Source organism: Crocodylus porosus, unplaced genomic scaffold, assembly GCF_001723895.1.
Source record: "Crocodylus porosus isolate Cpor-Errol unplaced genomic scaffold, CroPor_comp1, whole genome shotgun sequence".
In the NCBI taxonomy this organism is placed as follows: domain Eukaryota; kingdom Metazoa; phylum Chordata; order Crocodylia; family Crocodylidae; genus Crocodylus; species Crocodylus porosus.
In genome coordinates, this window is record NW_017728920.1 from 10,009,895 (window position 1) to 10,035,121 (window position 25,227).

Consider the following 25,227-nt stretch of genomic DNA (forward strand, 5'->3'; position numbering starts at 1 on the left):
TTAAACAGAAACTGAATCACTTTTTATATACAATTAAAAAAAAAAAATCAAAACCCTTTTCCACTAAGTTTCTACTGAGTTTGTAAGTTTCTAAGTTCTAAGCTTCCACTGAGTTTGTAGTTTCACGCCATCACATGCAATTGAGAAAACTGGTATCTTGTCAGATAACTTTCCTGTTCTTTCCTGCAAGAAAACTGTCACTATGGAACAGAATTGATGTTTACAGGCTGAAGTTCCTGTCAAGGGAAAGATAGCCAGATTCCTGGAGAGGGAACTATTTCTCCATCTAGTTCAAGCTTTTTCTTGTTTGTTGGCTTCCACTTATTTTCTTTTTCCTTCTGCGTGAATAGAAGATAATAGAGAGACGACTCTTGGTGAAAGATTGTATAGTTAAAAAAACAAACTGAACCAAATGAATATCCTAATTAGCCCTTTATCCCAGAAGTCTACAAACTCAGCTGCAAGGAAGCTAAAAGGCTGTGCTCTGCATCTGACCTAAAGTCCCATGAAGCAGGAGTGGGATTGAAGAAAAGCTCTTAGACTTTTTGGGACCTTTCAACAACTCTGCAATTGCTAGATCCCTAAAGATTCCATTCATTAAACCTCTCAAATTCTCTGATATTAGTCACACAGGATACCAAAACACTTCAGAAATTAGCTGAGTATGTTTATGTATGTACCATGTTTATGTTAGTGCTCTGGTAGATGCATGAATTTTCTGCATGTAGTTAAACTGTAAATCCTTTTATAGCCAAAGGCACAAATAATTTTGGTTATTATGCCTGTTACATGCTTTATGGAAACAAAGAAAAATAAAACTTGGTCAGGACAGTTTTATTCAGTTCATACCAAGATGTCCTCTTTTTAGGGACCAAAATAATTTTTCCATTACTCAAGGATTTGTTACAATCCACTAACACTTAAAGGCAGCCTGTAAATTTAGCCTGAATGATGTTAATGCAGCTAGTAACTTGCAGGTGTAGACTGGGACCAAAAGACAAATTACAAAATCCAGTGAAGTGCAATTCAGCTTCGAAACATATACAATTCCTATATTTTGTATAGAAGGTTGACAAATACCTGATTTCCTTAGTGAGACTTATTTTCCATTAGTTGCTATTGGAGGGTAATTGCTAAAATGCTATAATTACAATAAGGACTTAAGATAACAGCATAGAATACTGCTAGCTTCCTGAAAAAATATATTCTAAAAATTAAGTTAATTGAAACTTGTTAAAACGCTATCAAATTTCAGAACTAATCTTGGAAAGCTATAAGCATTTCCAGCAGCAAAGGCTCATAGCACAATACCCCCCCCCCCCCCGATTTTTCTTAATTTCTGTATTACAATTAAATTATTAAGTGAATACCCCTTCAAATTTGTATCGCTGCATAATATATGAATTTCTGCTGCCTTTAGAAGTGTTTTTTCTTGATGAACTTATCACAGGCATATTCTCACCCATTAGAATCTTCTTGGCTTCATCCATACACCTGGTTCAGAACATTCTTGTATCTTACAAATATTTTATTTTGAAGAATAATGAACTACTGAGCTTTTTTAATTCCAATTTTAACTTTGTAGTACACCATGAGAAGTATTAATGGTCCTGAAAAACACCCGATTGCAGGCAAAGGACTCATAACTATACCAGTGAAGTGAGTTCTTGTCTTCAACAATTAAAATGATGATTTGACATCAGTGCACACAAGGCTTCTTCAGGCCAGCTTTTGCTCCCTGACTAGCTAGGTTCTTAGCCAGACCATACCAATAAGAGTCTTTAAATAAAACAAGCAATCAAAAACCGTATCATCTCCTCCCAGCTACAGGGAGGGGTTCCCTGTAGCCCTGGCTTTTCCACAGCAGTCCAGCCACTCTGTGCAGCTGATGGCTGAGTCCACTGTCTGACAGTTTGCTCCCCCCCTGCTGCTCTGTCTTAGCTTTTTAGAGCTTCCAGTGATCAGCATCTGCTCTTCCTTAAGGGGACAAGCAGCCCTGTTGTAGTCAGATACTGCAATACTGTTGTTACCACTATACTTGAACCAGCTGAATGCCAGCTGTTCAAGACACTGTTTCTCTGTTTCAGATAGCAAATGATGAAAACAATTTTCAGGTTGGAGAAGTAAGGATACTGCAGACTTTTGCAAAACCATCATTTATTTTATTAAAGCTAGTTTCAGAAATATATTTATAAAAAACACAGAAATATCTGAAAGTAACTTGCCCTATTGAGAACTGCTGTGCAGGGACTATAAAAAAAAAAGAACGGGATTAAACAAGATACTAATTAATTACTAACACAGGTTGGTTCCCATGGCTGGACGCATTAAATGCCGATTCAGGATACATTGATCTGTTTTAAAACCAGCAATCTTGCCAGTGACAGTTGGCAAGGTTTGATGTATTATACAACTCAAATACAAGCAGACATACACCTCCCAGTTAGCTTAATATAAGAAAGTATTGTAATATTTGCTATCAAGAGCCTATTTAACCTTCATTACAAGTTGCCAGGGAATTTATCTACATTCGCTTCAGAGTGCGTTTTGCCATATCTTTCCATCTACAAGGATTGATACAGCCATATACTGACAAACTGGAAGATTGCAGATGTTTACTGAGATTGAGTTGTTCTCATATGGGCAAAAGAGGAGGCTGGGAACTCAGACTATTTCTTCCCTTTCTTGAGTGCCATTTTCTTTCCTCCTTTCTTAGATTTATTTCCATATTTTGCTTCTAGCTGAGCCAGAAAGTTGTCCATTTCTTTTTTCCGATTCTGATTTCTAGTCTATAAAGTAAACGAGATAACTTTTTTACCAAAAAGTATTAATAGAAACAATATAAATAAATAGAGATGCTGGGATGCATTTAGAAGGGAATATAGAAACTAAAAAAAAAAATCCATGGAATTTCCTAACCAGGGATAACTTAATTTATAAGAATTAAATTTGAAGATGTAAAAAGGCAGAGGCAACTAAAATAAAAAAACCCAAGAAAATGGGGGGTGGGGTGCAAAGAAGCAAGCAGAGAATTGTAAAAGTTAAAAGGTTGTCATGAGCCCCCCTTTAACAGCTTCCTTTTACATCAAAGGAGCTTTAACTCTAGCATCTTCGCCAACCTTAGCAGCATGATACAGGAACACAGACAATTCCTCAAAAGAGTGGCTTGAAGTCACTTCTGACTTAGCTTTTTGAAGGCACCATGCCCCTGTAATTCCCCAAATGGACTTCAACATGCTCAACACTCCTCAGAATCAGACCAACTTAGACTCTTTGACTGTGTCCAGACAAGTGTGGCCATGTGGTATGTGCACATTCAGGCATTTCCTGTGCTGCTACCTTGCAGTGCTGGGGTGTTTGGTTTATTTTTGACCCTGAGATCCCAGGATCAAAAAAACTCACACAGAAAAAAATAGCAGGCACCACCCAAAACTAAAGCCTGGCCTGCTAGAGCCATGTTCCAGCTGCCCCAGCCCCCAGGTAAGGCAGCTGAGGCCAGCAGTTGCTGGTCCCAGCCTCCCCTACCCCACCCAAGGTAACCTGCTGCACACCAGTGCATGTGGCATAGGCATTGCTTGGGGAGAACTAGTAGCGGCACAAGGTGTGCCACTGCTATTTGTCCCTGAGGAACCAAACATCTGTGCTCGTCTGGACATGGCTTTTGGGTAAGAGCCAGCACTTTAAATCCCACTAGGAAAACAGAAGGCAAATCAATAAAGTCTCTGGAGCTGGATGCTGTGTTTATATGAAGGCAGTCCACACAATCAAGTAATAACAGCTTTCCTAGCTTCAGCTTGTAAAAGGAAGTTAAGATGTACTGACCTCACATAAAACGTGAGTATAAACATCCTATCTAGAAATGACAAAGAGAGATCCATATCATGGACCAGTAACCTCCTGATCAAATACACCAGGCTGGGGGATGCATCTTCAACAGCTACTTTTTAAGGGTGCAGCAATATATTGGTTGGCTATTGGACTGGCAATGATAAAAGGAAAATAACATTATCGGTCATCAGCTTTTTTTGGTCATTGTAACTAATTAGGGCAGTGTGCCCGGAACACTCTGGTGAGGATAGTCCGGTTTCCATGCCCTGCTGCTGGCCCGACCCACAGCAGACTACAGGTCCCACTGAGCACCAGGAGTTGGGAGAGGGTACCAGGGAATGGTCACAGGGCACCACGCTCAAACAGACTGTTACTGGCTGCTGCTGTTGCCATGGCAACACTGTGCACAGCAGGGGCCTGACACTAAGGCTGCCATGGAGACTGGGCTGCACACAAGTGGGGTAAGGTACTGTATGAGAGAGATTTTGCTCCATCGGGCACTGGGTGCCTTTGCAAAAGCAGCTTCTCCTCAGCGGCTGCAGGAGCTTGGCTGTGAGGGGCTTGCCAGCACTGTGGTAGTGGCATGGTCTGGGTTCCAAATATACCTGGTACCGCTGTCTGCACCAGGGTCCACCCCACCCAGCTGGGATGGCAGGACATGCTGCAAGGGGAGCAGGGCTGCCGGCAGGAGGGCCACATGTATGGGAATAAGGTTGTCACTACCTTCCTCAAGGGCCAGAGCAGGCAGGAGGCATATGTATGTATGCATGCATGCATGCATGCATGCATGCATGCATGCATGTGCAAGGCAAACAAAAAGGGTTTATTTAGGTTAGTAGTTTAAAATGCCTTGCACCATTACTAAATATCAGTTATTGGATCTGCTTCAGCCAATATGGCTGGTTAATCATCAGCTAATGATATCAGACAAAAAATAATAATTTATTGGTGCACCCCTACTACTTTTTCCATCCTTTAAAGAATCCAGTTATTTAACTAAATCCTTAAGATGAGAACATTGAGGGTGTCTGATCATCACTTAGGCCCCCTCTGTGTGTTACAGGTATCATGCAATTACCTGGTAAATTGTGGAATTGACTTGAGATCAACTATAAATGCAAAGCATTTATCACATTACAAAAAACTCCAACCCAATGTAGTTTAATTTGCACATGCAGCATAGTCTTCCCTGTGGCTAGGAGCCCAGTCAATTGACAGGGTTCCCAGCCACAGGGGTGCACCTCACCTAGTCGGGGCTACAAATCCTGTAGCGTGCCTTCTGGCAAGCTCCCCAGGGCCACAGGATTGCTGCAGGGCCAATTCCCCTAATGCAGGGTTGGCCCACACTCCCAGGACAGGGAGACTGCCCCTGCATCTGGGAGCCCCTTAACCGGGGTGTGTGGGGCTCTCAGCCATGAGAGCTTGCCTCTTGCCAGTGTAGGAGAAGCTGAAGATTGGGCTTCCCCTGTACCAGCAATAAGGTGCTAATATACAACTGCATGAAATGCACATTTGATACCACTGCGCTTTTACCTGTACATGCAGAAGGGGCCATAGAGTCAATAAAAGGAGCTAGAACATCTGTTACTCTAGTTGCTTCCTTCAATCCTGCATATTCTGTAATATTTTTAAGGACTGAGCCTCACTGCTCTTGCTCTTATTCATGCCCATTTGACACTACTGGGAAGAATGAGCTAAAGATATAAAATGGAGTATTCAATAGCATAGAGAAAAATGTTTCAGTTCACCTAGCTGCCCCAAGACAGAAAATACAGGATGATTGCACATGTCCTTACTCTACTGCACCAGTAGAAACCACCATTACTCAGGGGAACCTTTCCAAGCAAGGATGTACCACGGAAGAGTATTGCTATCCAGTCCCATCATGGACAGCACATGCATTGATGCATCCTTCACTATGCCATATCTAATGGCAATGGGAACAAGCCTGTACGGAAAACATGCCAAAAGTCAAGTCCTGTGCCCTCACCAAGTGCTATTCCAAACCCTTCTGCTGCTGCTTCTGCTCCCTGCCTACTCCTCAATCTGCTATGCATCACAGAGGCTGCACATGCACTGCAGGTCAGCCACTTGTCTTACAGATCCAAACGCATGACTTGTGATAACTGCAATGAACCAGGTCATTTTAAAAATAGGATTTATGCAACAAGATTTTGCATTATGCTCAATGTTGATTAGAACCATCTGAAGAGTAAATAAGAATGCACAAAACTATAGCATTGGGGGGGGGGGATCAGATTCTGAACTAAGGTAGATGAGTATGTAGTTTCGAGGATCAGATTATTATATCCACACATGATCCCCCAAAAATTAGTTAACGATAACTGAGATAAAAACATCCTCTTTCCAGACATTCTGAAAATCTTACTTGAATAAGTGCTTTCAAGTCATCTTCTCCTTCACCAAGGCCTAGTTCTTCCCTGGACTTCTCTGCTTCTTTAGCTTCTTCTTCAGCCTGAAATCGCAATTAACTGCTATTCCTTAATATTGCATTTGACCAAAATGTTGTTATAGCAGACACTGATTTTTTAGTTTTTTTGTGGTCTACATGCAAACAAGACCAAAGAAACAAAATTTCTAGGAGAAAACTATTATTTATTTAAGGTAGCGTGTCCACAAGAATTGCAGTTTATTTTAAACACAAACACTTATCCCTTAACGACTCCACCACTGGGAAGGTATATTAATTGTTGCTGTCTGACATGTATTTAAATAGCTTCTACTGTTTAAATGAGAATCAAACTTGATGGTACAAGAGTGCTACCATCAGTTTTATGGTACAAGAAGTGAATACCATGGTGGGATACCTTAAAGTAAAATAATATTTTGTTCTCATGATCTGAGATACCCTTTTACATTAAGTCCAATTATACTGAAACTTTTGCCAAGTTGTTAGCAGAAGGGAAACTATATTCACATAGAAAAAAACACAAGTAGAAAGTAAAATGCAAACAAAGCCTATGATTGCATAGAAAATTTTCAAAACCTGATTATAATTTTAGAACATGTGATGGGTGAAGAATTAAGTTATTTCTAAGGGGAAAAAAATGCAGAGTTCCGAGACTGGCCAAATTTAACATCTAGGTGATGGACAGGGGTATTGCAATTCTATCAGGAAGAGAAATTAAAAAGCACAGAGAAGCAGTCTACATGGAGTTAAGTGAAATGCATTTTTAAATATTTATATTTGGCATTAAATACCAAATGGCATTTATAATCTCTTGGGACCCTGGTATACATTTTAACATACCCTCCTTTTTCTTGCATCCATTTTCTGTTTAGCTTCTTTAATGAAAGCTTTATAGGATGGAACTTCTCCTGAGTCAATGGCTTGCTGTATAATCTTTCTTATCCTGGGTTCATCTGTATAATCCACACACAGCACAGATTCCATAATCCTATCCATGTCTCCTTTGAAATCTTTATATGCTGATTTAATGTCAGTCAGCTCTTCTTCTGAACCTTTGTACTTCTTCTCAAAATCCTGAATATCTTTTACGGTGATCTGAATTAAAAAAAAAAAAAAACATGCACAATTTCATTAATTATAAAACTTGCAGAAGGCAAGTTTGCAAGAAAATAAAGAATTAAAAGGCCCCATACACTACAGCCCAGCATGCCTCCCTTGATCTTCTCTACTAGCTAAGATTCAAGATTGTACTGTGCACACACGCACCCATCACTATCTTTTAAAACAAGTTCTGGAGAAACTGAACTATTGGTTTGGTCATCGACGTCCTCCGTGGTTAAATCACATTAAAATATCCCTTGTATTCCTTCAAGTACAAAACATACTTTTTAAAGCCAAGATTTCTTTTAGAGATGACTTGCATCTTCAACCTGAGGCAAAAGTAAAAGTAAAAGTAAAAACCTCTTGTATTTAATGGAGGCTACAGACTTGTAAACAGATCTTTATTTGGGATGTGCATGCAGGGAAGGGGATGTAGGGGGAGGAGGGGTTCCATTTAAACCAAGTCAGAAAATTTACTCATCTTCAATTCAAGACCACCTTCTGTTTGATGAAATATAGTGGTACTAACACAAGGACCTCAAAGAAAGACACTGTTTCCTCTTCCTTTGTCAGCACAGTAGCTCCAGAGACTGTCTCAAATTGTGATAAACAAGGTCTGTCTGGTAATATCTTTTATTGGACCAACCATATACTTGGAAGAAAGGTTAGACAAGTTTTTGGGCTCTACAACCCTGCTACCAAGTCACGCTAAAAAGAGGGAGCAGTGCTGACATTTGGTCTAAGACAGAGCAAGGAGCCTTGGCAGAACCACCAAGTGGTTCAGTCTCAGTGTCAACCGCCAAGTCTCTTCAGCTTTGTCCTGCTCTGTCCCCCTTTATCTCATGGATGTTCCTGGACCAGGAGTAGACAACTTTTTCCAGCTGCAGGACAAAATGACCCAGTCCAGCTCAGATGTGGGGAGGCGGGTACTGGAACCCTACACTGGTACTATTATCTTCCTGGCGGCAGGGAGAGAGCCACCACACTCAGAACTTTACATGCCCAAGGAAAATGGATACAAAAATAAAAACAAAACAAAACAGGTGCTGATGGACTTGAGCAGCAGTCTCCAACCTTGTAAAGTAGGAGATCACCTTTGGCATTTAAAAGCAACGTAAGATCTACTGTGTGCCATCTCCCCCTTGCAAGCAGGTAAGTCTGCAGTGAGACAAAGGTGGGGGGAGACGGACAGATCAAGGCAGTGGCAGAAAAAGTTATTTGGGGACATACCTCCCCCGCAGGTAAGTCCCCCACACTCAATTTACCCCTGCTTCTGCAGCACTGTCCCTCACCGCAGGGACCTCAATCTAGCCCCTGCCCCTTCTCTCCCCCATGGACTGACCTGCAGGGCTGGAGCATGCATGTGCATGCACATGGGCACTCAGCCCTCCCATGCCAGCCTCAGATCTACCGCAAGAAGCTCCGAGATCTACTTCAAGTCCAGTGACCACTGGACTTGAAGGTGCCTTCAAGATGAGGAAAGACCTGAGCAGGGGCTGTAGGAATTACATTTAGCTCTTGGGTACAAAGCCCTGCCAGAACACCCAGGTCCTTGCATGTGTTTAGTCTGTCAGAGCAAGGAATTAGAAGGTGGCTACATAATTAATACTGTTGAGTAAGGCACCTGCACCAGGTGCCACTGACACCACACGTCCACGGGTGGAACACGGCGCACGGGCAGTAGGTCACTAGCCCTGCTCCTGCAGAGAAGGTCCTTGGCTAGCTCCTCCCAACCCGGCAGCTGCAAAATCCCTCCAGGGGCGGCGAGATACTGCCAGGGCTGCAAACACCCAGATGCAGGCAAGAGGCAAACCCTCCGGAGCCTCCGGGAGGATCCAGGAGGACACACGACACCCACCTTCTTGAAGAGTAGTCTCCAGTACTCGGCCCAGTCGCGGTCCTGGCTCCGCGCGTCCGACTCCTCATCCACCAGGCCCTGCTCATCGTACACGGCGCGCTGCCCGGGGTCGCTCAACACCGCGTAGGCCCGGCCCAGCACCTACGGCGGGATAACGTTACCGCCGAGCCCTGGGGTCCCACCCCGGCCCGGCCCGGCCCGGCCCGCCCGCGCACCTGGAAGTGCTGCGTAGCCTCGCCGCGGCGCTCGGCGGCGGCGCGGTCGGGGTGGACGCGCAGCGACGCCTTGCGGTAGCCGCGGCGGATCTCGTCGGCCGAGGCATGGCGCCGCACGCCGAGCACACAGTACAGGTCAGCGGAGCCGAAGGCCGCCTCGCACTGCTCCAGCAGCCCCATAGCCCGGCCCCAGCCCCGGCTCCCTCTGGGCGGCGCTCCCGCCCTTGAGTTTGGCGCGCACGCAGCCGCCCTATGACCCGCGCCGCTTTACGGCCGAGGCAGGAACTGCCGTAAAAGGAGCCGGTCCGGTCCCGCGAGACGTGGCGCTGAGCACGGGTAAGACGCGGCGCACAGCCGCAGGAGGCCGACCGGGCTTAATAACGTTGGCTGGGGGGCGCAGTCCCGGGGGACCTGCTGCCCGGCAGGGTTTCCACGGAGCCCGGCGCCAGGGGAGCTGCTCTGGGCCGGGATCTTGCCGCGGTGACCGCGCAGTCCGGAGCTGGGGCACGCCGGCAACGGACTGCACCTCTGCCCGCGCGGTTACCGCCGCAGATCCCGGCCCGTAGCAGCCTGTCCTGCTGCACGCCCGGCCGCAGCTGCGGAGCTGGTCCCCGTGCAAACCGGCCCTAGCAACGTGCGGGGCGGATGCTTGTAAAGGGAGTCTCGATCAGCCACTCGGCCCAATCCTGGTCTAGAGCACATGGTGCATGATATACAAGTTCAACCCCGAGCACACACTGCACCCCCCCCCAAATCAGCCCTGAATGGTGGCTCTATGGCCTGTCCAGGCCCACAGACAAGCACCCTACCCCAGAGCCAGTGCACAAGGCTGTTCCATGTACACTTCATGTACCATGCATCCTGTGCTGCGTATGTCCAAGCCCCAGACTGGGACCAACACACGCTGCACAGTCCGCAGGGCTGCTCTAGGGCTCCTGCTGCACAAGGTGTGCAGACCAGAGCAGTCCTCTGCTGGCTTTGGTGTGGAGAGCTAGTCTCGATCCTGGGGGCCAGACCTTCACCTCTTTTTCAGCCCACGGACAACACAACTTAGAGCATCTTTTAGAAAGGCATCCAGTCTTGTTTAAAAGTGTTCCAGAGAAAATCGACCTGCTAAAAAACTCTTAAGTTTCTGTTTCCCACTGTAAATTGCCCTTTAAATGTTTGGAAACCTAAAACAGGGGTTGCTTGCTCCCTGCTTACTTGAAGCTTCTTGGGTGATGTACACTAAAAAGCTGTTTTCCAGTCTTTAACTCTCCTCTGAATCCTTCCAATTACCAACATTTTTCTTGAACTATAAACAAACAAAGCAGTACTAAAGGCTTCGGGCCAGGGACCTACTTAATTCCCAGCAACTGCAAAATCTAGGATTATTAGCAAGAAATCAACAAAAGAAAATGCTGGCTCCCTAGTGGGAGCCAGGGGTCCTTGCTACCAGGAAGGGAAGGTGCTGACTGGGAGGGCAGCACAAAGGGCAGCCAGCAATCAAGATGATGGCTGCCCCCTCATCCCTCTGGGAACTCCTCAATCAGTGCAGAGGGGCAGGGCCACCACAAAATGCCTGCATAAGGGGCTCTGTGGAGCGTGAGTGGGCTGTGAAAAACCCTTTGTCCTGCTGCAATTTTAGCAGGTCCCTACTTAATATCATACAACCTTTTCATTCCTACTGTATATGCCCCTGCTCATACAGGCAAAGATTTCACTAGTATACATTAATTGTTGTTTAATGCATCAGTATTTTTCAAGGTGATTTTTGGAAAAATCCAAGGGAAAAATGAACCTTTCTCAAAGTAGTATTGTGTGTTACCAGCAGCCCCTGGAAGCTCAAGAAAGCAAATGCAAGCAAGTCAACTCAAAGGAGTAGGGAATTCCCTTTGACTACCTCATTTAAAGCAAAACAGAAACAACAACAAAGCCAAGTACCTGGAAGTACCTGACATTTCATGCAATTAATTTTTGTGACATTTTTAATTATTACCAACACATTGAAAACTCAATTCTAAAAGGCATATCCTCTGAATATCCTGTGGGAGTTTTGCAATGGACTTTGGCAGGTGGGAAAAGGCTCTGGGAGTCACCAGTCAGCTTTTCATAGTGCTAACAATTGTATTCCTAAAAAATACATAACCAAGTCATAACAGTTTACACTTATTAATTAATATGTCACTTTTACACAAATTGCTCCAAAATTGAAAATGGCAAAATATTATTTTGCAGCTTTTGAAACAAAACAGTGGAATAATACTCAGATGAAGATGTTCTGTATAAAACTCAGTAAGTCTTTATTCTATGCATACCATTCAAGTTGCATAGACGTTGAGCCATATACAAAAAGGGAGATGGACAGACAAAAATCAATGCGCATATTGAGTAGTTTAACTGTAATACCTATGATTGAAACTACTAACAATACAGATAAAGACATATGTTTGTATCTACTAAATTACCATTATTCATACTAGGGAGGGAATAAAGTTTACTTCAGATTCTGATTTTTAATTATTGTAAAGTACTCAGGTGGTTGTAGAACATGGTTAAGTCTTATATTAAAAAAAAAAAAAAGCTAATGTTTGACTGTATTATTCCAAATCAAGAATGATTTTCCAAGAAGCCCGTATAAAAAAAAATGTTCACAGCTTGATTAAGTTGGATTACTTTTATACAATGTTACAGCAGGAGAGGTCATTTTTTTTTAAACAGTTCTAAGAGTGACTCAAATTCCTTTCATAACTTTCAAGTTAAATATATTCTGCAGCCCATCTGAGTGTTTTTTCAGAATGATGTAATAATCTTTTTACAAGCAGGATAAAGACATGGTAATCATAAGGAATTAAATATAAAATGTTTACCAGCTTTATTCTTCAGATTTTTTTGTCTCGACTACTTTTGCCAGAACTTCAGGTGATGAGGAAGCTTTGGCTGTTTTAACAGTCATTGCAGTTTTTACTTTTGAAACCGTTACTGGCTTTTTTGCTTTGTTCCTTAACATTTTGGATTTTTTTTCCCAACTTAGAAGATCTTCACGTCCAGCTTCAATCATTTGTTCCTTCCATAACTTCATTTCATTTGCATATCGAATCTTATCATCTTCAGCCAACTGTACATAGTACTGAGAAAATGCATTATGTCAGAATGTTTCCTTAGGTAAAACACCATTTTCCCCTTCCTTTTCTAAACATATGCACATGTATGTTATTTATTTATTGAGTGACTGCATGCACATGATAGCAGGCAATTCCACTCAGTTCTGTGGAACTTTTTCTTCCTAACATTGCAGAATTTTTTTATTAAGCATGCATTATTTTTGACAACAAATTCATCAGCACACATGAAACTACTAACATGATGCTATTCTACAGTCCTATGTTAAAGAGCAAACAAAATAGTAAAAATTTAGTCATCTACATATTTAAAACACTGGCAATCATACCCCTAAAATGTTTGCAAGTTTTTCAGCTGAAGTGGGAAAAGGCCACATAGGTGCATGATACTAACCCTGTAAGCAGTACATGTACCATTCAACCTTAAAATTCTATTGAGATTTAAGCCTTAAGTGATTTAAGAAAAATGTCTTTTCATTTTAACTATTAAAAAACTCCTTAAATAACATGTCTTCCAGAAAATATTCCTGCCTCATGAAACTGCTGTCCACAAAAAAATGACAAATCACTGCTAGTCTGAGGTTTCCAATAACAACAAAATATCTTATTTATGAAATAATTACATTTGAAGAAATTTAACTGGTGAAAAACACATGTGCCATATTGTAATATGCCACCCAACCTAACTATGTTTTACAAGCATGTAAAGAAATAATCACTGTTGGAATAAGAATAATTGTAAGGTAAAAGCTTAAAAAGATAATTTTCTTCAAAAATTAACGAAGTACCTGAAAACAAATTCTTAAATGTCTTCTCAACTATACCTAAACAGTTGCTGCCTCTAGAATTAATGAAGTCATGCTATTATTCTGATTCAAGTCCATCACACCCTGGATTGAGTCATCCTGTGCCAAAACCAAGAGACACATACATACCTGTTTTTCAGAATTGGATAGATTTTGCCATTCGTCACCTACCCATTTAATCTTTTCCTACGAAAAAAGTGAAGGTATATGAGCTTTTCCAGAACATTTATTTAGGAACAGCCTGCCCAAGCTTTTTTTTTTTTTTTAAAACAACTTCTGTAATAAATTTTGGATACAATTCTTAAGCATACTAAGGAGAAGAAAATAAAGTTTCACTAAAGCCAAATTATTTAACATCTTAACATTCAGCTCCATTTAAAACCAACATTCTTTCTGCTCTTAAAAGGGTAAGATCATAACTTAAGAAAGGCTAATGTGTGTTGGTTAGTACAAAGTATTAGCACTTTTTGTGCCTTACAAACAAATATAAACATTACATGAAACAATTTTTCATGTTATCCGCTTGCATTTTAGCAAGCAGATATGTTGATGATTTCACTGCTGTTTCTTTAATACTTACTAATCTGAATTTTATGTTTCAAAAATATTAATCACCACAAAGCCTTCATGAAGTAAGAAACAATTCTTTCTATGTCCTCATAAAGCGACTCAGAATATCAACAGTTCCCCAACTAGTCTAAAACCAGAGATGAAAACTAGGAAATTACCAGTAGAAGTGATGAAGATGAGGAGGTTAGCAAGGAGTAAAGCTGACAGTCCAGGAAGGTAGGAATGGGAAAGTAAAGGTAATTCATTGAACTTGAAGTTAGAGGGAAGTCATGAAACAAAAAGTTGGAAGCTAAAGGAAAGCAAGCAGAAAGCAGGGAGAAGAAAAAAAGAGAGAAAAGCAACTTGTTTCCTGAAAAGTGAAAATTATACTCTCAACACTAGGAACCTGGTCCAATGTAAATAAATTGCATAAATGGAACAAATCCGGAGACATAACCAGGCAGTTCCACATCTGGGGTAGCTGCACAATACCCAAGGCAGCGTCAGGTACTGTAGTGCCAATCAGCAGTGCGAGCAGCTGCCACTGTGGCTGTAGCTATTTTTGTACATCCTCCTTGTCCTCACCCACAAAGGCTGCTGCCTTGGTCACCCCCTCACCATTGGTTAGACCCTTTTTGTACCAGGACCCATTTGTAAACATGGATGGCCTTTCCTGACCCATTCCCCCTCGGTCCCGACCTGCAGCCCCCATCATATGTGGAGGAGGTGTGTGGGGCTGGGGGTCATAGGGGTGGGGCACAGGAGGCCCCAAACAGCCCCTTGTGTGCTGGTACTCTGATGGCCTAAGGGAAAAGCCACTGTTCCCCACATTTTTTTCTACTTTAAAGAAGAATCCACTTTTAAAGTCTGATCTGTTTTTGAAGTTTGTTTGCGACCCTTTTGCATATTCTTGTGACACACAGGTTGAGAAACACTGAGTTAACTACCAAACAAAGCCTTCATCATTCATTCACTATAAACTCATGGGTAACTAGGAAACAGGTTGATGGGCAGCTGCCCCAAAGATTATGTATATATTTCTATTACTTCAGTTCAAGTCAGTAACGAGCTATACCACCACAAGACGCAAACAGGTTAAAACTCGCTATTCCTAATACTGGATCTAGGTAAGATGGGGACAGGAGACAGTCTGAATAACATGAGGGGGAAATTCCTTGCATCACTCAAAAAGCTCTTTCCAATAATGAAGAGTATCATCAAAGCTGGACTGGGATCATCTTTTCTTGGACAGAATCAGTTAAGTTTCACATTAATTACTAAAACAGAACCTAGGACAGTTACAAACACATAAAATTGCACCAGTGTAACTATATGGATTTATAAACATCATAGTACTTGTCAACACAAGAAATGCAGATTAATTTAAAGTACAAATTTACATTAATTTAGTTTAACTGGTGAAAATGCCTGTGTAAACCTGGTTATTTTAATTTAATAAAGCTTATATTAATTTAGCATGGCTCAATTTCTAATGGACTTAAACAGATTTCTAACAGGTTTATCTAATCAATACGACCATAGAACTAAAATAAGCTTATCCACACCAGGTTTTGCACCATCGTTTTAAATTTTTACCATCAGTTAAGAGGTACACCTTTCTTGTTTAGATAAGACTTTAGCTAAACTGATACAACTTATTTTTTTGGACCATATCTATGACAGCAGTAGAGAAAAATGGAATAATTCCTTTGACAAGAAAAATGGATTAAACCTTCAACTGCTGAGTGTATATAATACTGAAGGTCTGCAGACCTGTTCTCAGTCCATGTATCCATATACTGGCTCAAGTGAGTAGATGAGAAATAGCTGCAAAGGGGCAAACATACACTAATAACTCATGCTGCAGCCAAGCTAAATAACTGTTAATAATTATTAACACAGTTACTGACAGCCACAACAGAACCCAGAACAGATTTTTTTTTAAATCCCCATAATGTTGTGATATAGCTTTAACAATGGAGAAACCTAAACTAACCAATCTTGTCTTGCTTACCCGAGCTGAAATTCCCTTAGCTTCTTGGAATCGTTCAGCCATGAAAAAGTTAAAGCTACTATGAGGTTTTTTAGGCTTTCCAAATATGGCCAGTTCCTTAAAAAAAAAAAGGGGGGGGGGGAGAAAAAGCCAAATTAGTCATTTCTTCAGCCTTGCCTAATAGAATACTGTATGTTTCAATTACAACTCATTTAATCAAAAACTGGAAATATATCTTCAATATTTTATTGGTTACTTTAGTCTCTTTGTAAAATGTTGATTTTAAGTGTGATTTCTTACCTAAATCTGATCTACACTAAAGATAGAAGGAAAAAATACCAAGACTACCTAGAATCAGAAACAGAACCAGTACTTCCAGTCCACATCTGGGTCCGCCACTGAGCATGCAGGGGACCCCCCCTGCCAGCTCAGCGATTAGCCACGAGGGGACCCCTGCTGCCCCCACTGGACCCGGAGGGAACCCGTCACCAGGCTCGGGGGGGGGGGGGAGCGGTGCATTTCCCATGCATGCCGCAGTGCTTCTGGTCCACTTCCAGGTCCACCCCTGAGCATGCTGGGGACCCCCTGCACTCTCGTGGGACACTCCATCCACCCTACCATCTCAGTGTTCATGAGCCACCTGATACCTTGAGGTATGTAGAAAAAACATTTAAAGCTGTTTCTATGTCCAAATCATCAAATCTCTCCCAACTGATTAAGAGTTTTCTAATTCGATTCAGAGAGATTAAAGGGTCTCCTGATTCTATTTTTATTTGGAGATTTGGCCAGCAAATAACACAGCCCTACTTGTAGGCAGCTCTCAATTCACCTCTCAGCCTTCCCTTCCTCAGGCTGAACAGGTCCAGTTCCTGGAGTCTAGCATGTACCTATCACCATAATGCAGGGCAACCCTGGTCACGTGGCTGCCTGTGTGCTTATGAGAAGGAAACCAGGTGGGTGTTTTTGCTCCCACACGGTCTTCACCAGCTGCAGCTGCAGCTGTGGTTAGGCAAGCAGGTTCCAGCAGCTGCCTGTAGGGGGGAGGTCCCCTAGCTTCTCAGCTTCCGAAGTGGCCTGGAGATGCCCAGAGTCCCGGGTCCCTACCTGGAGGGGAAGAGAGAGACAAGCCTTTGTCTCCTTTACCTGGTGTTCAGCACTGGATTGCTGGGGGACTTCCCTCAGTGTGGGCCTTCAGTTGCCTTCGGTGTGCTGTGTTATGCCATGCATGAGACAGCCAGGGGGCAACTCAGTACTGAGAGCGGCTGCCAAACTATGCAGGAGAGCACGTGAAAAGGCAAACTCATGTGCTGGGCCCAGAGCGTGCCTGTTTGTGAGATCCAGTTGTGCAGCTCCCAAAAGAACTGGGCAAAATTGGGGCTGGAGTGAGGTGTAACACTCCTCAGCTCCACTCAGCTGCCCCCTACCACCTAATGCCCACCCACTGCAAGCCCCACCAACCTCCCAATTCTGCACTGGGGGATCAGGTCAGGATCCTCTGAAGGATCCGCTGGTGTCCTGGGCTCACGGGGTTTCCTCCCACCTCCATCTCGCACCACAGCCAGAGCTGAATATGGCTTTTGGGAGCCCTTTTTAAAATCCCACGAACACTGACATTACATGGGTTGGCACATGCGTAGACCATTGCCAGTGCTATGCTGTGCTGATTACTGGAACCGGTGTCACTGTCCCTGACTCACCAGAGGAGGAGAAGGGGGCAGGTAAGTGTTCCCCCTTCCCTTAACTTCCACACGGCTCCCAAAGGGGCAGGGCAAAGTCGGAACCAGGGTGGGGCATGACTCTCCTTGGTTCCACTCAGCTGTCCCCACCACTTTATGCCCACCAACCATGGGCCCCGCCTACCTCCTGGATCTGGCCTAAGGGATTGAGTTAGGGTCCACTGGTAAGTCCACGGCTCACAGGGGCGCGACGGGTTTTCACCTGTGCATCTCGCACCAGAGCCAAACCCAAATAGCAACCTAGTTGGTTGTTATTTCAATACACTAACACTGTTGTTCAATTGCACAGAGGAAAAGCTGTTATACTAATAACCTAACCTCCATTTGTCAACTGACTTAAATTTGGATATCTGGCTTCAAATACAAGTTCACTGGAAGAATGGAATATAATTAATACGTTAACACAAGTTAATACACACCTGGTTCTAGTATAGCTATATAATCCTATTGCAAGTTGCTACACATAAGCAGAATTTTAAAGGGGTGAATTACAAGTTTTAAAATAGGTTTTCCAATTTTCTCTGGAACTCCTTCACTGTGTATAAAGAAGGTAAGAAAAGGTCCAATTTATAAGAAACATGCACACACACAGTGAAATGATACTTGAAATACTTACCCTCTTCTGCCTCTTCAATTCTGTACTAGCCTTTTTTTTAATCCTTTCTTCCATCAAAGCTGCTTTCTGGCTTGGCGTTAACTGCGCATTGTATAAGGCTAACTGTTCTTTGTATACCTGCATATCTATCTCTTCAGCTGCTTTGTAGGCCTATAAAAGTACAGAAACTATGAATACAACAAAAGTAAATGTATTACAAGTATGCTACCTTTAAAGTACTCAATATATCGAATTACCGTCTAAACCATGCAGGCTGCAGCACATACCACAACTGCAGAGCCAGCCAAAAACTATCTAGGATCAGCAAGCTGTACAAAGACCCTAAAATACGCACTCAGGAGAATACGGCAGGTTGAGACCAGAAGACTTCTTGTGTATGAACTGCCCACTTACCACATTTTTCCTCTAAACATAACCTGTCCTTCCCCTCCAGGGGACATCACAATCCACAGGATTTGACACAGCAAAAGACAATGGTTTATCCACATGCATGCATTTCTGCTACAGATACCATGTTACACTTCAGTGGCCACTATATATCTAAGGCCCATAGGCATTCATATTATCATCCCACTGCCCCAGGGTAAGCAAAAGCAACTACAAGTCAATTTGTATGAGGAAAGTATTAGCAGAACTAAAAGTACAACTGATGATTCATCCAAAGCAATCTTGAAACGTTCCCTTTAGGTATTCAACAATAGTTTATGCAGCTCAGAGTAAATGAGCTCAGTCCTTCAAGTTAGCTGTACACCAGCTCAGAAACTGCTGCTCTTTCCAAAATACCACTCAGTTTGTTCCTCTTACATTCCAAGCTTGGCATCAAAGGAAAATAAAAGGAATGAAAGAAAAGTTCAGTGAATCCCTGCTTTTTGTGAGAATTTCAGTATTATCTACCCAAACTTATTTTCCTGTTAGCCATGATCTCCATGAGCTGGAAAAAAAACAACAGCAAACTCAGGCAATCCAAGCTTAAGGGGAAAAATTATGCTTACTTGTTTCTCTGATACAGATAGGTTCCTCCAAGTGTGTGCAACTTTCTTTGCCATCTCCGAAACTGTTATACCTATAATTTAAATAACAAATTAAAGTTATAAAGTTGTTGAGAGGAAATAAATTCTCTAGGGTTCAAAATGCATTTTTCCAATTTTCCCTAGAAAAGCACCTGCCCATGGTACTTTTCCTTGATAACATTTATTTAATTTTTTTTGTTTTATAAAATGTCCCCTCATTTGCCAGTTCCAGGAAGTAAAATCATTTTTTTCCCAAAGTGTTATTCTTTACCATTTGCTTAAGTGTTCAGTATGGAACAAAACACCACCATTTCAGGAAAAGACATTTTTAGATGACATAGAAGGGACTTTTTTAAAAGTTTGGTTTATATCTTTTTCTTTTCTAAGAAATGTATAAAAAGGGGCCAGAGCTGCTACCTAACCCTCCCCCACCACCACTTCTGCACTCCCTGTGCCTTCCCTCTCCTGTCCTACCTTTGCTGCATGTCCTACCAAGCTCTGTCCTCACTGCAGCTCAACTGCAGCCAGCCTGAAGCAGGATCCCACAGCACCAGTGCAGAAGCATGGGTAAGGAGGGAGAAGGACAGAGGCTGGGAGGGGAGGTCCAAGACACGAAAAGGGGGTGAAATGGCAGGGAAGGAGAGCAGGGGCTCAAGGTGGCATGGGGGGCAGACACAAGGGGGGAGGCAAGGGGCAGGCAGGGACCCAGCTGTCTGCTCCCTCACCATCTTCATTGGGCAGGGGGGGATGGACAAGTTTAAGATGATCCTCCAATAATCAGTCTATACATGGAAAATTATAATAAATCAATACATTTTCCATGTACAGACTCCAATTATTCGGGGTTATCTTGAACTTGGGTAAATACAGTAGTGGAATTAGAAATGGTACAGGGGACAACCAAAACTATTACGGGTATGAAGCATTTACCATACCAGGAGATAATAAAAAGGCTAAACTACCTCAGTTTGGAAAGGAGAAGGCTGAGAAGGAATATAATAGAAATCTATAAAATAATGAAGGGTGTGGACAAAGCGAATGAGGAACTATTATTTACCAAGTCAGAATATAAGAATGTGTCTGTGTCTTAACTTATGGAACTCATTACCACTGGCTTTAGATGCAGATTGTATAGCCAAGTTCAATATGGGACCAGGCTAGGGGTGGGAAAAATAGAGCCCACCAGCCAAAGGATTTTGTCCGATCCACAATGGGTCCTTTGGTCCTGCCTGGCCCAGGTGCGTTCCAGTCCATGGTGCATCCCACCGCCCCTGGACATGCAGTGGGGGCGGGGTGGCTCCGTGGCTGGACTGCATTTCAAGGCAGCCCAGGAAGCAGTGGCTCCTTTTGGCTGCCACTACCTCTGGCCCTGACTCCATGGTACTGGTGGGGACCTGCACACACAGCTCTGACCCCGGCCTGTCCCACACCTGCTCTGGACCCCCTCCTTGCTCACACTGAGTAGTGGCAGTGGGTGGGCAGAAACTGCTGCTAGGTGTGGGGGAAAGGGTGCTGTCTCCCCCTTGCTGCTGCTGGGTCCTTCTCATTGCAGCCTCCAAGAGCACACACCCAGGGTGCCCTGTGGCTCCTCTCTGCCACCATCACCACCGTCTCCAGGCCACCCAGTGGGGCAACAGGCTCTGGGCAGCTGCAGCAAGAAGGGCTCAGCAGCAGAAAGGGGGAAGTTACCATCTTCCCCTGTGCCTAGCAGCAGCTTTTACAGGGACATGACAACTGTTGCTTAGCATGGGCATGTGGTCTGGAGCAGGCACAGGGTAGAGCTGGGATCAGGGCTGTGCACATGGGCTCTGGCTGATCCAGAAGTGGCCCACTCTGGCTGGGGCGAGTCCAGAGCTGGCGCAGGGTGGGCTGGGGTCAGAGCTGTGCAGGCAGATTCTGGCTGGTCCACATTTCATTTGGCCGGGACTGTGTGCTCAGCTGCTGCTAGGCGCTGGTGGCAGTGGTGGGAAGGAGCTGCAGGACACACAGGCTCGGGCTGTTGTAGGGTGGGCAAGGCTGGGATCACAGGAACAGATTGCAGGGCAGGGACAGTGTGGGAGTCAGAGCCATGTTCTGCTGCCCACATGCCCCTCAACCAGAGTGAGTTCTGTGGGCATGGGCATGCAAGGAGCAGATCACAGGTCTGCCCCACCCCAAAACTACACTGTCACCATGCCACAATCCCAACCCTGGCTGTAGCTCCCCGTTGCTGCGCTCAGGGCTGGGATCTTGGGGTGGTAACAGCATGGGGCCAGGGCAAAGTTGAAAGCGGCCACCAGGCCTTGCTGGGTGGGAGGGGCTGCAGCACCCACAAGTGGGAAAGGATGGCTGCAAGCCCCCTGGGGGAGACCCAGGAGGCCAAGATGAGGAGATAGCCACATGTCACTGCTAAGTCCACCAAGTGGGGAAAATTTAGCTTCCCCCCCTCCTCCCCTCACCTATTCTGGGGTGCACAGCCCACAGGTGTGGGATGAGAGGGTGGACCTGTGGGCAACTCCATGCCCTGCCACGTACTTGAAGCAGTTAAGACTGGGCTGGGGCCAGGGGAGGTGGGCAGTGATGGGGCATCCCTGTCCTATGCCAGCCCGCAGCTTGCCTCAGGATGCCTGTGAAGCAGCTGCAGCTCCAACTTTGCTGGCTCGGTGTGGGGCGTAGCAGTGCAGAGCAGAACAGGGGGGGAGCAGCAGCAGTGGCAGGAGGGTGCTGCATCTGGAGCTGGCCCCTAGCCACAGCTCCCCACCTAGCTGTACATAGTCTCCATAGAGACAAGCACCCCAGTCCCAGACACAGCTCCTGCCCAACCGGATGTGGTCTCCACAAAGACTGGTCCCCGGCCCCAGACACAATGTCCTCACCAGGGCTCCCCCCCTCATGCTGCTGTGCTATACTCCACACAGAGCTGGTGGGGCTGGGGGCTGCTGCCACCATGCAGGCATCCTTGGGTGAGCTGTGGGATGGCACAGGGCAAGTGTTCCCTAGCACCACTAAACGGGGCCAAGGGACTCGCTGCAGGCTAGGTAAAAATCGCTCTGCAAGCTGAATCCGGCCCATACCCTGTTCAATGTTCTCCATCTAAAGCAGGGGTGTCACACACACAGTCCAGAGGCCAGATCCAGTCCAGAGTTGGTTCATCCAGCAAAGCCTTAATGGGAGACTGCCTGCTGCTGCACAACTAACAACTGGGCAAAACCCACAGCACCGTGGGAAGAAGCCCAGCATTGCAGCTTGCTCCCAAGGCTGCGAACAAGTGCCTACGATGCCAGGATTCTTTCCCTGAGTCCCAGGCTGGCTGGAGCCACGCTGGCTGCCTGGCACTGGTTGGGGGGCTTTTGTGAGCCTGATCTCCCCTGCAGGGCCAGCCCTCCACCATCCATTCAGCCTGTGGACCAGCCCTGCACTGCTATTCTGGCCCACAGGGCTAAACAAGTTTAAACACTCCTGTTTTAAAGCATGCACTCTTGCCACTGGATTAGGAGGACAATTGGTTTGACCCAGTATAGCTCTTAATGTTCTTACCCTTTATTCTAAATATTATTCAATTAAACTGAAGTAGTATCACAACCTATCACCTTGTGAGTTGATTAGTCCAACTGAGAGTTTTAGTCCAATTGAAATTCCCTCCTCTCACCTTACTTCATCCAATTCTTATTATGCTATTATTGCATAGGTTCAACAGTCAGAGCCTTTCAAGGGCAAACAAGATCTGACTTTGTAATATAAGTAAGTTTAGGCTTTGTTTTCTGACAAATCTTTCAAGGTTTTCATCTTGCCATAAGTAGGAGAAAGAGGGCACAAATCCAATATTTTTCCCCTTTTTCCAAGTCACCTCCCACACCATCTAATAACCCCAGGTAGCCTCTCTCTGTTTTACCAGCTACATTCTATCACCAAAGGATGTGGAGAAGCTTGAGAGAGTGCAGAGAAGAGCCATGTGCATGATCAGAGGTCAGGAAAAACAGACCTTACGACAAGAGGCTGAGAGCCATGGGGCTCTTTAGCCTGGAAAAGCACAGGCTCAGGGATGACCTGATGGCCACATATAAGTTTATCAGGGGTGACCACCAAGATCTGGGGGAACGTTTGTTCACCAGAGCGCCCCAAGAGATGACTAGGTCAAACGGTTATAAACTATTGCAAGACCATTTCAGGCTGGACATAAGGAAGAATTTCTTTACTGTCCAAGCCCCCAAGGTCTGGAACAGCCTGCCATCGGAGGTGGTTCAAGCACCTACACTGAACACCTTCAGGAGTAAAATGGATGCTTACCTTGCTGGGATCCTATGACCCCAGCTGACTCCCTACCCTTTGGGCGGGGGGCTGGACTCAATGATCTTCTGAGGTCCCTTCTAGCCCTAACGTCTACAAAATCTATGAAACCAAGTCTATTTGTTTTGCTAATAGTTATTTGGTCTAGTACAAGTTATCACCTCTGACCCAAGAGCTTTGTGTACTCTCTTTTTTCTCAGACCAACATGGCTACAAAATAGATCACCAGGTCAACATCCTCCCCCGCCCCCCACCTGTCTCACACCTACTGTCTCCCATCCCCTGTTCCTCACTGGCATGCAGCTGCATTTTCACAGACCTGCATTTTGGCTGAGCACACAACTGACCAGCACACTCTCCCTCTGCCTGAAGAAAGGTGTTTGTACCTGAAAGCTTGCAAAGAACATTTTTTTCCAACTATTTAGTTGGTCCAATAAAAGATACCACATCTCCCCACAGAACCCTGACTCCCTCACCCCATACGTTTCAGAAGTGGGGTTATTAAACTGGACCCAAGGATGCCAAACTATCCCTAAAAACGAACCCCAGGCCAGTGCAGGGACCGGGCGTCTCCTGTGCGCCGCCCCGAGGTAGAATCGACCGGGTTTTACCGGTGTCGCGGGGCCGGCAGAGGACACATGGCGCCGGCACATCGCGGCCGATTCAAAGAGCCGGGGCGCGTGGAGCAGGCTCCGCGTCGCCTACCTGGGTTCTGCTTCTTTATGGTGTCTGTCTGGCCCACGTAGAAGCGGATGAAGGCGCGGAGGGGCGGCTTCGGGGCGCTGGGGGGCTCGGGCTCCTGGCAGAACCACCGCCTCGCGGGGCCGGAGCACGGCGCGCTGCACCTGTGGGGGGATGGGCGGGTGGACGGGCGCGGTGAGCGCGGCTAACGCGGCTCGGCCTTAGGCCCGGGTGGAGGGAAGCGGGGCGGGGGGAGACGCCCCCTACCTGAGCAGGCTCTGGGCGTGGGGCGCATAGGCCAGGACCCGGCCCAGCAACGCGGCCGTCATTGTCCGGCGCTGCAGCGTGAGCCTCCCCACCTTGCCGCTTCCTACTGAGGCGGACGCCAAAGCCTAGGCCTGCCCCGCCTGCGCCTGCGCGGGGTGCGGAAGGGGCGGCTCTCGGAACAACCCGGCTGGGGCGCGGGGGCGGGAGGAAACTAGCGACAGCAGCGAGATGCGCGTAGATGCCGCGTGCAGTGCCGCGGGTCTGACCCCTCACGCCACATCTCCTCAGCGCTGGATCTCAGAGGGATCCCGGGGCGGCACTTGACACTGGAGAAAGGCGTCGTTTACTTATTGCCCTTTCCTATCATAACTACCTCCAGTCTGCACACTAAGCAGCATAACCCCTGCTCCTGCTTCGACTCTCACCTTAGAAGGGCTTCGCCGTAGTAACTTACGGTTTTCATACCGGTGCTTAAGCAAGTGCTCCTACTGATTTCAAACTGTGCAGCCTGGAAAGTTAACCAGTTGTACAATACAGCTCCTTGGGGATGCTAGCAATGTACCAGGAGACAATTGTAAGGTTATATGCATACTTGCTACCTTTCAAACTTGTTATTTGTGTCATTTGTTGTTTTTTTTCTGGTGGAGTTTGCGCACCTCTTTTCAGGACACGGGAAGCAGAGCAGAATGGCACCTGCTAGCCAGGCTGTCCTGTGCCACCTGGTCAGGGTAGAAATACTGTCCTTTCAACCTGCTCCCTGACCCGAGTC

The 25,227-nt window shown here is 45.3% G+C and overlaps 2 protein-coding genes across 2 annotated transcripts; both read right to left on the reverse strand.

The window, feature by feature from the left end:
* Positions 1-2,138: 2,138 nt before the first annotated feature.
* DNAJC9 (DnaJ heat shock protein family (Hsp40) member C9) lies at positions 2,139-9,690 on the reverse strand. Its single transcript, XM_019538579.1, has 5 exons — positions 9,434-9,690; positions 9,219-9,359; positions 7,100-7,354; positions 6,218-6,304; positions 2,139-2,789 (listed from the first exon to the last, which is right to left on the reverse strand). The coding sequence occupies exons 1-5, from the start codon at positions 9,611-9,613 to the stop codon at positions 2,670-2,672; spliced, it is 783 nt and encodes a 260-aa protein (XP_019394124.1). The 5' UTR covers positions 9,614-9,690; the 3' UTR covers positions 2,139-2,669.
* Positions 9,691-11,865: 2,175 nt separating this feature from the next.
* On the reverse strand, positions 11,866-24,538 carry TFAM (transcription factor A, mitochondrial). The gene is made up of 7 exons (XM_019538581.1): positions 24,459-24,538; positions 24,216-24,355; positions 19,227-19,297; positions 18,235-18,384; positions 15,904-15,999; positions 13,470-13,526; positions 11,866-12,542 (listed from the first exon to the last, which is right to left on the reverse strand). The coding sequence occupies exons 1-7, from the start codon at positions 24,518-24,520 to the stop codon at positions 12,288-12,290; spliced, it is 831 nt and encodes a 276-aa protein (XP_019394126.1). The 5' UTR covers positions 24,521-24,538; the 3' UTR covers positions 11,866-12,287.
* Between the last annotated feature and the right edge of the window lie 689 nt (positions 24,539-25,227).